This window comes from Dipodomys spectabilis, unplaced genomic scaffold, assembly GCF_019054845.1.
Source record: "Dipodomys spectabilis isolate Male_0828 unplaced genomic scaffold, ASM1905484v1 ptg000289l, whole genome shotgun sequence".
Lineage (NCBI taxonomy): Eukaryota > Metazoa > Chordata > Mammalia > Rodentia > Heteromyidae > Dipodomys > Dipodomys spectabilis.
In genome coordinates, this window is record NW_024870966.1 from 4030136 (window position 1) to 4042978 (window position 12843).

A 12843-nucleotide genomic window follows, 5' to 3' on the forward strand; every position below is an offset into this window, starting at 1 on the left:
TGCACGCACGTGAACCCCGGTGAGCCTGATGTTCTGTTAGAACCTGCAGAGGGGACACACCTGTTATTACACTGACCTTGCTAGCTCCTCTCACCCGGGCACAGCCACCTGAATTTACCCTAAACTATCTGTTTCTCCATTAAGCGACTTTCCAATCTACTATTATTTGTTCAAACAAAATACAGTCATTTTGTCCCTAGATTTCAAGGCAAATTGGTGCTTAATAGAAGCCCACTAGTTCTTCGTGCTCATTTTGTAATTTGTTATAGATAATAGTAATACTTCAACCTCAACCTCTTTCCTTTCAATGTTTTATTTCAAAGCAGTTTTTTCCCCCTAAAAATATTTTTCCTGACTACAAAAAAATTTGCTTATTGTACAGAACTCAAACATTTGCAACAACAAAAAAACTAAATTTTACCTGTTGACCATAATTTAGAATGTAGAATGTTTTATTACTCTTTTCAAAGACTTCTTTTTCCTATGTGCACACACCAAAACACACACTTTGTCTCTGATATATTCACCTACTTTTTTTGTTAAGAAACTGTGTGTACACTGCATATCATTATTACTCTATGATGTGCAGTTCTGAGGGTCCAATCCAGGGCACAATGGTAGGCAGACCCTCTGCCATAAAGCTACACTCCCAGCTCCATAATATTTTTATTAAGTTGATACAAAAAATACATTATCATACAAATCGAACCCAGGGCTTCATGCATGCTAGGCAAGTACTCTACCACTAAGCCACACTCCCAGCTCTTAAGTGGTTTTCTATTGCACAGTTTGCCTATATCATGATTTGTTTGTTTTGGTTTCATTATATGACATATAACAGAATATATGTCTGTGTTTATACAGGATGAGTATATATTTGAACTTCCAAGTATTTCTTTAGGATATATTCCCAAGAATACATCTAAGTATGGGGTTGTTATTTTCTTTTTGCAGTCCTAGAGACTGTGCAAAGGTCTTATCCATATTGCATTTCCAACTGTGAGGTCAGAATGCCCATTTCTCTCCAACCTCATGAGCATTGATCCTTATTTTTTTCTTTATCTTTGCCAATATTAGAAAGGTGGTTGTGATTTGCTCATTAGTTCTGTGACTTGCAAACTGCATATGGTTTTTTTTTTAAGTTTGGCAGATAGAACTCATAATCTGACAGGTTAAACATGCTTTCTACACTGAGCTATGTCCCCAGCTGTTCATTCCATTTTGAAGGAGGATGGGTGGATTTATATCACTGTTGGATATATTTATAATGATCCACAAATGCTTTTTTAAACATTAGGGATATTAACACTTTATCATTTTGTGACAGGAATTTTTCCAGTCGTTTTTCTGAATTCATAGGCACATTTGGGTTGTGTGTGGAGGGCCTAAGTTTATTGATGTTGTTGTTGTTGTTATTTTAATAAGGACTAAACTTCCAGTTTTATAATAAAAAGATAAAGGCAAGAATATCTGGACTTGATTTCTAAACATTCAGCTTGATTCAGGATGTCCTTTACGAAGTAGCTACAAATTTAATTGACCATGGCCTCTCCTTTATAAACTAACTTTTTTTTAAATTTAATTTTATTTTTTTTGTGAACATACTGTACAGAGGGGTTACAATTACATGGGCAGGATAATGTGTACATTTCTTATCAAGCATTGCAGCCTCCTCCTTTGATAAACTAACTTTTGAACTAAAGATCTCCTATGGGAAGGTGGCATAAGTCGGCTGAATCTGCATTGGCTTCCCCTTTTCCGGACTCCTGCGTGTTTCCCTGTGGTTTCCATTTTTTTCCTCTGTCTCCATACATCTGATGGCTTTTGCTTCTAAATGACAACCAGTCTTTTCATGGTTTCTGTTTTCACAAAGCTTTTCTTCTGAGCATCACGTCATTCTTCTCTGGCTTGCGCGGACAAGTGCCTTTTATTTTCTTCTCTTGTCTGCAAAATATCTGGGACCAAATGGCAAAAGAGAACCTTAGAGTTAGACTGACCTGGGTTCAGATCCTGAATTTGCTATGTCCAGTACCTGCTGTGTGGCCTCAGCAATGCCTCTGAGCCCCAGTTTCCTCTTCTGTAAAACAAAGATCTGAATTCAAGGAGATCAAGTCCAGCATCCAGCCCTGCTCTGTTAATAGGTCCTCTCATGATTTTGGCCTCTGTGTTCCTTCTCAAATCTTTGAAAGATCTATTATTCTTTTTTTTTTTTGTCGGTCGTGGGGCTTGAACTCTGGGCCTGGGTGCTGTCCTTTAGCTCTTCAGCTCAGGGCGAGCGCTCTACCACTTGAGCTACAGCGCCACTTCCGGTTTTCTGGTGGTTTATTGGAGATAGGAGTCTCACGGTCTCTCCTGCCCGGGCTGGCTTTGAACCGCGATCCTCAGATCTCAGCCTCCTGAGTAGCTAGGATTACAGACGTGAGTCACCAGCGCCCGGCAAGATCTATTATTCTTTAGCTGTGTAATGTGACAAGATGCTTACTGGTTTCATTCTTATATTGCCAAAAGTGAGTGTTTCCTGGATTACTTAACAGTGATATACTTTTTACTATTTTTAAATAATGGCAAATGTGTGAACTGTGCCTCGCCCCTACTTCGAAGTGCTCTATAACTGCCAATTGTAAAATAACATTTCAGTGACTGATATTCCTTTTTTCAATCATACATCAAATATATGTCATCTTCATTGTTTAATTGATGCTTTATTCCCCCCCATTAAGATACAAGCAGAAATAAATTCCACTTCTTTGCCTGTAGATGCAATTTCATTCCGATCACACGTGTCAGTGGAAGCAATAAAACATCAATTAAGCAATGAATTTCTGACAAATACAAAGCATTTGATGCATAATTACTTCCTGTGATCTCAATATTCCCCAGGGCCAAAGCCTCCTGGACCAGTTCTGTTCCACATTTCACACTCTAAAACAGAGAACGTCGCATCCCCTTCCCTCAGGACAGCTCTCCCGGACACACTTCATGAATTGCTGCGGGGCTGATAAGGATTTTATAATCACAAGGTAGTGATCTTGAAATTCAGATGAGGAAACTGAGTCTCAAGCAAAAGCCTTGAATGACCCTAACCCTACCTCCAGTGTGCAAGCAGAACCAGAGTTAGGGCTATCATGTGATGGGCGAGGGAAGGACAGGTCTAGAGGCAGCCTGCAAACTACGAGACTGATGCTTGGAGAAGAGAAGCTCTCTAGGAGGCTGGACAGAAGGTACCTACTGAGCAGGCCTTTGTAGCATCCTTTCTTGCCACTCTGAGCTCCCTGATGTCAGATGAGCCGCTGATACGTTCCACACACATGGTTGAGATGTTCTGTGTGCTGGGATCTGTGGGCCCTGGGAAGAATGGCCGTGTGTCCCATGCCATGAGAGGCCAATAAATGTGATTCAGGGCAAACATGGGGAAGAGAGGGCCCTCCAGGAATCAGGAGACAGGAGCGAGCAACAAAAATGCATGCTCGTGGAGAGTGCTGGGTGGATTAAAACACTTTGAGACAGCCGTTGCCTCTCCCCAGAGGAGCTGTCCACACTGGCTGAGAGCAGCTTTGACTCTAGCAATGAGCCTGGCTGGTAGGCTCCATGCTTGATGGCCAGCTTGGGTGATCCCAAGAATGTTAAATGTTTGGGGGACCTCCGCTGCCTCCTGAAACCCAATGGAGATACCTTCTTTTTTTCTCCAGAAAAAGGCCATCACAATTGGCCCCCAATGTCTGGTAGAGAGTGGGGGGGGGTGAAATGGGCTGAGCCTGAAGTGTCATTTAAGGGGATGTTTAACTTCCACTCCCTGTTTCTGAAGAGTAATTTTCTGCAGAGACAGGAAGAATAATAGAAGGAACTTGGCTCATTTTGGCAAATTGCTCCAATTTTCCCACAGTCTCAGCCCCCTGTATCACCTGCCCTCCCTCTCCCCACCCCCCCTATCTATTTGGGCCACTTAATGCCCTGGATTCAGACCTAATAGAGGCTGTTTGTTTGGCCCTAGCTCAAAGGCTAGACTTGTTTTCAGGACAGAGCTAGAGGAAAAACCAATCTGGACATCTAAATCACAGCCAGGACTCATTACATAAATGATATATTTACACAATTGATCCCTTTTCTACTGGGTAATTAATTCGGCATCAGAACCCTCAACGATTTAATTGTCATATGCTTAAATGGAAACGGTTGCCACAAATTTCTAAAGACAAGAAGCAGAGTGTCCTGAGGGGGAGTGGCCTCTCATTTCAATATTGCCACCAAAAGGGGAAGCCCCCAAATGGCAAACATACCACGATTGTGGCTGTGTTCCTGTCTGCCTGTCTTGCCAGATTAGTGGATGAAAGAATTGGCTGCAGGGAGAACTTCCTGCAGAAGTGACCCCAATCTCACTTGGCGTTTTTGCTCAAGGCTGGTGCTTTACCACTTTAGCCACATCTCCACTTGCAGCATATTGCTGGCTAACTGGAGATAAGAGTCTCACGGACATTTCTTCCCCCGTTGGTTTCCAGCCACAATCCTTGGATCTCAGCCTCTTGAATGAATAGCTAGGGTTACAGGCATGAGCCACCAACTCCCTGCTGGTTTTGTTTGTTAATGGTGGTAGGGAAGGGTAAGACCTCACTGGCTTTTTTAAAATATAATTTTATTGTTATTCTTAAGGTGTTGTACAAAGTGGTTACCGTTCCATAAGTCAGGTAATGAATACAATTCTTTTCGAACAATGTCACCCCCTTCCTTGGCTGCTCGCTGGCTTTTAAATGTCTGGTGTCAGGCCAGCCTGGAGTCTTGGTGTAGAGCATGACCCATAGAGGGCGCCGTTTGCCTGACGCTGACTTGCAGCCATGGTCACAAGTGAGGAGAAGCAACACCTCTCGCCAGAGGGCGGAAGAACTGCAACATTCCAGCCGCGGCCCAAAGTGCGAGCTTTTCTCGAAGTGGAAAGCAGAGAGTTCGTCTAACGTGCTGATGTTCAAGCCCTGCAACCCAAACTCCGGAGAAGGCCGGCTGGGGATGCGGATGCACAAGAAATCCCTCCCATTGGTTAATACACACGCACACACACATATATACCCCTGCACACCCCTCAGGAAGGGACACACACACGTGAGCGCAAGACCACAGGTGTTGCCAACAAGGGCAAACTCCTCCTCATCCTGGACCAGGCCAACCAAGAGCCGCTTCTCTAGACAGAACCCCAGGGTTTGCGCTCTCTCTCTCTCTCTCTCTCTCTCTCTCTCTCTCTCTCTCTCTCTCTCTCTCTCTCTCTCTCTCTCTCTCTCTCTCTCTTCTCTCTCCTCTCTCTCTCTCTCTCTCTCTCTCTGTGTCTTTAGGACTTCCTGGCGTTTGGTTTTCGTTTACAAGGAGTTTGTTTTTTTGATCTTAGAGATTGAGCTCAGAGCCCCACCCCTAGCAAGTGCTCTTCCACTCAGGTTATATCCTCAGCCTTTTTCGCAGAGGTACAGCTCCTTGCGTCTCTCAGTTTAAAGACTTTCGTGGGACAGAACTTCAGCAAGTTTGCACGCAGTGCCCGCACACCCACAGGGGGTGAAGTGGGGTGGAGAGTCTCTTTTCCTCCACGTCTGCCACCAGGTTTGAAAAAGCCGGCAGTGCGCACAGGACCTGCATCGTCTATGCGCAAAGAAGGATTTTTACTGTTGGGCGGGGACGGGGGGGGGGGAGGGGGGAGGAGAATGACCTCTGGGTTGTGTCGCACTGGTTGGATGACCTGGGCCGGGTCCTGTCTCTGGATGCTCGTTTCTACCTATAAAATCCGAGCGGGAGACCCGCCTTACTTAAATCCTAGGCTGGTGATTGGTTCCAACCCGGATTTTGGATGGTGTGCTGTTTTGCATTCCAGTAAAGCGTTGTGCACACTCAGAGGAACAATAATGACAATTGTTCGTGAAGGCGCCATTTACTAGCCAAAGGTCGGGCTCGGTGCTGTAGGTGAATGCTAAAACAATAAAAGTGCCCAACCGAGATTTGGTCGTGGAGGGTCTGGCGCCATAGGATCGAAAAAACAAAATAACACCCCTTCTTTCTTAGGGACCCCAAACAGCCACGTCTGTCAGTGCAGGCGGGACAGTGATGAATTTAGGCAAGGCTCGACCTAACGAATAAGAAAGCGCCGGGAGGTGAAGGCACCACAGAAGACACCAGGTGTCCTGGCAGCATGGGCAGGGGGCCAGCGGGTGAGGAGTGTTATCTTTCTCTGATTCCATAGCTATTTTTCAGGTAGGACCCCTTCCCCCGCACCCCACCCCCATTTCTGATTTGTCGGACGCTGCCTTTCGGATTCTTTGTGCGGCCTGGGGCTCCATTTGCAAACCGGGAGAATCCAATGATCTTCCGTGCAGCTGTCCCTCGGAGGCCTGGAGTGCTTCTCCAGAGACTTGGAGGCCCCCGGGACGGGCTGCCTGGACAGAGGAAGGGACTCCGTGGCTCCTGCGGGTCACATGGCCACTAGTAAAGCGTTTAGGTAGCTCCAAACGCCTGCCGCACACACCTCCCAGGGGGGAAAGTGCTGTCTTCAGGACCGCAGACTCTGAAGTTGGTGCTCAAGTCGAGGGCCCTGGCATCAAAAGACAGGAGTGGCCTTTGGAGAGCGGCCGTCGGTGCAGAAACGCGGCTCCCCAAGCAGGCGCACGAGGGACGCGCGGGCGTCCGCGGGACCTGCGCGCACCCGCGGGTGCGCAGACACGCGCGCCCACCCGTGCTCCCTCCCGCCCAGGACGGCTCCCTCCGGCTGGCTTTGCCAGGCCAAAGGCTACCGCGCGTAGTCGTGAGCCCGCAGGCGCCCCGCAACAACTCATTCCCGGATGTCCCCCCACCCCTTCCTACGGGTTAGACGGTTGGATGGGGAACCCAAATTCTCCTCTTCGCGGCGGCCCCCTTCTTCGCAAGCTTTGGGGGGGAAATGCTGAGGCCGCTGGACCCCAAAGGGTAGGCCAGGGCCGAGTTCCTCGCGGGCCGCGGTGGCGTCCTGGCTCTGGGCCCCGGGCCCCGCCAAGCCCCTGGGGGCGGGGGAAGCGGCAGCTGCGGGCGCGGGTAACCCTGAGGTGACCCTCCCGCCCCTCCCCCTCCCGCAGGCCCGGCGGCGGGGAGCGGGTCCCGAGCTGCGGGGGGGGTGGGGGGTAGGCGGCGCCGGCTCGGGGCTCGCGGCTGTCAGTGCGCTCCAGCCGGTCGGGGGCGCCGCCGGCTCCCGGTCCCTCGCCCTCTCGCTGCGCGCTCGTAGGAGCGCTCCGAGTGCCTCTTTAGCCGGAGCCAATATCCTTTTGTGCTAATAGGTTTGTCCTCATTTGCTGCCTAATTGGACTATATAAAGCCAATAACAGGCGGGCTCTCATAGCCTAAAGCCAAAGCGCCAAAATCCAAGGGAAGGCGAGGAGGGGGCGGTTGGCGGAGGCGGCTGCGGGGCCCGGGCTCGGCTGCGCCTTCGTCTGCCTAATCCCATTTGCCATTGTACGCGCCCAATCGCCGTATACTCCCCGCATTTAACTTGGATGACATTTTGATTTCATCATTAGCATCCGGCGCCGGATTGACGCAGCCCCAAGCCAGGCACGGCTCGTGCCGCCTCCTCCCCGGGAGCTGCGGCGGCGGCCGCCGGGGCCCCCTCGCTCCCCCGGTGCCGCGGCAAGGCCGCTCCCGCCCCTCCGGACCCCTCCCTTCCCCCACCCCCCCATGCGAGCCCGCCCCGGCCCGGTCCTCACCCCGCCCTCCCACGGCTCGATTTGCGCCCCGGGCGGCCCCCGACTTGGTGCCCCGTAGTTGAGTTCCGTTTATGGTCTGATTTCCGGCTGCTCGCCGGCTCGCCCCGCCGCCCGCCTGGTCCCGTTCTCCCTCTCCCTCCTCCCCCGCCCCCCCCACACACCCCCAACCCTGAGACCCGGAGGAGGAGGAGAGCGGGACCATGCCGGAGCCCGGGCCGGACGCCTCCGGCACCGCCAGCGCGCCGCCGCCTCCGCAGCCGCCGCCTCCACCGCCGGCGCCCAAGGAATCCCCGTTCTCCATCAAGAACCTGCTCAACGGCGATCACCACCGGCAGCCCCCTAAACCCCAGCCGCCCCCACGGACGCTCTTCGCGCCGGCCTCGGCCGCCGCCGCCGCAGCTGCCGCCGCCGCCGCCGCCGCCGCCGCCGCCAAGGGGGCCCTGGAGGGCGCCGCGGGCTTCGCGCTCTCGCAGGTGGGCGACCTGGCTTTCCCCCGCTTTGAGATCCCAGCGCAGAGGTTTGCCCTGCCCGCGCACTACCTGGAGCGCTCCCCGGCCTGGTGGTACCCCTACACCCTGACCCCCGCCGGCGGCCACCTCCCGCGACCAGAAGGTACCGACCTCTCTTTGCGCTTTCCTTCCCCTTCCCTGCCTGCGCGGGCCGGTCCCACACCCCCGCCCGCGCCCACTCCCAGCGTGGTTCTGGGACCCCGCACACCCGCACACCCGGGGTTGGGACCCTGCCCCGAGCCCCGCGCCCCGCAGCGCGCGCGCGGGCCCCGGCGTCCAGTCCCACTTGGTGAGAAAAGCGGCAGAGCAGATTCCACGGGTGCAGCGCTGCCCCCCCCCCGAAAGAGGCTGGAGCAGGGCTGGATGGGGACACGGGTAGAAGAAGGAGGAGAACCGGGTGCCCCCCAAGCAGATGGCGAATCTTCCTGGGGGGGGCCCTAGGCCGGGGAGCCGAGGGTGGAAGGGGCAGCCTTTCCGCGGTCGTCTGCACTCCCGCCCTTGGGAGTGGTGGTGGGGGTCCTAGGACCCGGGGCCCCTGGTTCTGCCCCGTGGGGAAAGAGGTCTCCTCGGAGGGGGTACTGAGGCCTCGAGGCCTGGGGCTGGGGGGCGCAAGGGGGGCAGCGCGGGTGGAGCCTGCTGCCCGCAGACGCCCCGCCGGGCCTCGCTCACGGCTGTGTCGGTGGGTGTGCGTGTGCGTCCGTCCGTCCGTCTGTCTGTGTCTCCCCAGCCTCGGAGAAGGCCCTCCTGCGAGACTCCTCTCCGGCCTCCGGTACGGACCGGGACTCCCCAGAGCCGCTGCTCAAGGCCGACCCGGATCACAAGGAGCTCCTGGACTCCAAGAGTCCGGACGAGATCATCCTGGAGGAGAGCGACTCGGAGGAAGGCAAGAAGGAGGGCGAGGCCGCGGCGGGTGCGGCGGGCGCCGGCGCGGGCGGAGCCGGCGCGGGGACGGCGGCGGCGGCGGCGGCGGCGGGCGCCGAGGACTGGAAGAAGGGCGCCGAGAGCCCCGAGAAGAAGCCCGCGTGCCGCAAGAAGAAGACGCGCACGGTGTTCTCGCGCAGCCAGGTCTTCCAGCTCGAGTCCACCTTCGACATGAAGCGCTACCTGAGCAGCTCGGAGCGCGCCGGCCTGGCCGCGTCGCTGCACCTCACCGAGACGCAGGTCAAGATCTGGTTCCAGAACCGCCGCAACAAGTGGAAGCGGCAGCTGGCAGCCGAGCTGGAGGCGGCCAACCTGAGCCACGCCGCGGCGCAGCGCATCGTGCGCGTGCCCATCCTCTACCACGAGAACTCGGCGGCCGAGGGCGCGGCGGCCGCGGCCGCGGGGGCCCCGGTCCCGGCCAGCCAGCCCTTGCTCACCTTCCCGCATCCGGTCTACTACTCGCACCCGGTGGTCTCTTCCGTGCCGCTGCTCAGGCCGGTCTGAGGCCCGAGAGGGGAGAGGGAGGGAGATGCCCGACCACCTTTCTGGACACCCCTCCACCCCCAGAGGAGACTTGGCCAGGCCCAAAGGCGCCCAGATGTCCGGTGGCCTTGGGAACCGTGGCTGCGGGCGGCGCACCGCCTGGCCCTCCCTTCCCCCCCCAATGGGTAGCGATTTGTAAGTATTTGCGATGCATTTTTTTTAATGTGTGTGTGCGTGTGCGCGTGCAGTTAATTCATCCCTAATGGATTTGAGGCGCTTCTCCTCTTACTTTTGATTTGGGTTACTGTCAACAGAAAACAGGAAGAAGAAAAAAGAGAGACAACATTCCTAGGTCAACTCTTTCAGCCGAAAAGCTTTTGGAAAATGTGTAGTCCTTGCCCTGAATTTTCATTTCACCGTAGTAGCGCTCTCTCTTTCTCTCTCTCTTTCTCTCTATCTCTCTCTTGTTTTTATTTTTATAAAAGGAAAAGATGCGCAAAATTTGAACCTCTCTAGGTTCTTCCCTTTTTCTGTGGGATTATTTTCAGAATCCACAGAAAGAGTCGGTTGGTAATTCTTTTTTTATTTCTGGATTCGTGGGTGTGGTTTTCCCCTTTATGGCCAGTTATCCTCCCCAGTTTTCAGAATCTGAGCCCTGTCTACTAAGAATCGCCACGCAGGTCCATTTTCTCTCCCAGAAAGGTCTGTGGCAACTACCCTTTTCATCTGTCTGGCTTTGTGACTGAAGAATCCTCTAACCAAGTATGTAAAGGGAAGAGACCAAACGGCAGCTACAACAACAACAAATTCAGAACTCCACATCTGGCCGGGTTGGAGTGGTCTTATTTATTTAGGAGAATTTCACTTGTCAGTAAATTATTATTAATTTGTATCATTATTACTTTGTTCCCTCTTTTGAAATAATCGTTTCTTTCTTTTTTTTAAAATCTCCTTCCTCTACCTTTTTTGTTGTGGTTCTGCGGGAACTATTGTACTTAGACTTGTGCAATATTGTACAAAATTTTCAGAATCCTGCTCCTTCTTCCATGACGGATGCAGCCCTTTCCACCGTATAATGGCAGTCATTAGTGTAGAAAGAAAATTAAACAGGGGAAAGGGAAAAGAAGAAAGACAGCAAGGCTAGGTAGCCATGCCCAGGGGGGTAAGCTAGACATACCGGAGCGCTTTAAGTGAAGGACAATCAATTTAGGAGAATCTTAACTTATTTGATAAATGTACAGATTTCTTGTAAAATTCTCCCTCAACTCCGCAGGGTGCCTTGCTCTGCTACCCAATCTGTTTTCTTTCTGTCTGCTACACCTGTTGTTCTGCAGTAGTTTGCGTCCCCTCTCATCATCCCTAGTCTCCCTCACCTCTGCCCAGGTTTAATCCCTTTTTAAGAAAAAGAAAAAAACTCTACAAAATATTGTTACACTTAATGTTGTTGTGAAATTGAATTAATTAAAAAGAAAAGAAAATGGAAGCTTTTCATGTTGCAAGAGTGTATGACTTTGGGTAAATTTTCCCAGAGCAGATGTCTGGGAAACTCTCCCCCCCCCCACCCCCGCCCCTCTCTCTCTCTCTCTCTCTCTCTCTCTCTCTCTACTTCTGTGCTACTCTGCCCTCAACGCACACCCCTATAATCCAGCAGGCGGCAGAGACAGAGGTGGCTTTGTTTGACACCGTGAAGAGGCTCTTTGCCTAGTATCTTCTGTGGCTTGAAATGTCTTAGGAGCAGGGAAGAATGGAGGGTGGGAAGGTAAAGGCCTAGGTTTGCGTAGTTGGAGAAAATGAGCTAAGTGACAGTGGAGCTTAAGGACAACCAGTATTTCCGAGTTCAAGGCTGAGGCCTCGCTCTCTTTTCCAAGCCACGGTTCCAGCAGGATCCCAGAGAGCTTGGGGTTGAGAGGTTGCGGGGCTCAGAATGTGCAGCTCCATTGACCCTACAGGAATGCCAGAAGCATGATCTTGGAGTGTAGCTTAGCTGGAGGGCAGCCATGGGGGCTAACCAGCGCATGGGTTGGCCGTTCTTACTTTCTGGAGGAGATGGAGACTTTAGCTGAGCTGGGGAACTTCAGCTTTCTGGCAGCTAGACCTGCCAAGTGCCAGGATCAGAGGAAGCCATGATGATGTGGTCCGTTCTTCTGGCCAGACTTGCCCTGCTCATCAGCACTCATGGTCTGGGAAGCAACCTTTCTGGGACCTCCTGTCCTGACCAATGTCTGTGGCCACCACCCTGTCAGTGGGCAGCCTGTGGAAAAGCTGGTCTACGGCAAGAAACAGGTGCCTGCAGGCAACCTAACAGCTGGGCATCGCCAGCTGCCTTCAAACCCTAGGGGGTGGAGGAGGGGTCCTGGTGTGCCCATACTCCTGTCCCTAAAGGTTTTAAGAAGCTAGGGAGACCAAAGCGGGTGGCAGTGAAGAAAACGAAAGGCTGAGAAGATTCCAGAGAGCACACAATCAGAGCGGCACCGCTGGGGAGCGCCTGCTTGGTCTCCCTTGCCTTCCAGTGCGTTGCCAGGCTGCTTCCATTCAATGGACACAAACACAATTGATTCTCCTGTGCCCAAAACGTTGACTGTCCTCTCCCGTTGATGGAAAACTGCTCCTCTCAGCCCAGTAAACCAGCATGGTTAGCCTGGACCGCCAGTAAAGATAGATCTCTATTTCCCTCAGGTTTGGAATAAATATGAGGACTTGTGTCAGAGATTAAAACTAAACAGAAATTCAGAGTCAAAGATACGTTGTTCCTTGTGTTACCTGCAAACACGGTGATACTTTTCACTGTTGGCAATACTAACTGCAGGACAGGCCAGTAACAGCTCATTAAAAATAATGTTGCAATAGCAAACATGTCCTCAGATTTTACAGCCAGAACACGATGTTATCAAACAGCCAAGAAAATACTTCTTTATTTGTGTGGATTCCAGAAAACGGTTCCTGACTGACCTGGTCTTTACAAAGTCAAGACATGACTGGTTCTCCACAGGTATAGTTTGGCCTTTGCCCTGCTCCCCCAGGCCTCTCTTTCCCTACTGTTCAGAAGCTTCCCCGCTCCCCAGCAGCACTTCTCCCCAGAGAAAGCGTTTGCGAAGGAAGCATGGAATAGATGGAATAGGAGTGTGATACTAGGCCTCTAGCGCCTCCAAGCTGGTGCACGTTGGAAAGATCCACTTCCCTCAGGGCAGGTTGGGGTCCTGGTATTTCTCCCAGTGCCTAAGGAGCAGTGA

The 12843-nt window shown here is 52.4% G+C and overlaps 1 protein-coding gene across 1 annotated transcript; it reads left to right on the forward strand.

Moving 5' to 3' along the window:
- The first annotated feature begins 7900 nt into the window (after positions 1–7900).
- Positions 7901–9634, forward strand: Hmx3 (H6 family homeobox 3). The gene is made up of 2 exons (XM_042701402.1): positions 7901–8312; positions 8937–9634. Exons 1-2 carry the CDS (start codon positions 7901–7903, stop codon positions 9632–9634), a joined length of 1110 nt encoding a protein of 369 aa, XP_042557336.1.
- Positions 9635–12843: the final 3209 nt, after the last annotated feature.

Coding starts and splice junctions, on each gene's coding strand:
- Hmx3 (XM_042701402.1), top strand. CDS start 7,901: ATGCCGGAGCCCGGGCCGGACGCCTCCGGCACCGCCAGCGCGCCGCCG. Junction 8,313..8,936: donor CCACCTCCCGCGACCAGAAG/GTACCGACCTCT, acceptor GTGTCTCCCCAG/CCTCGGAGAAGGCCCTCCTG.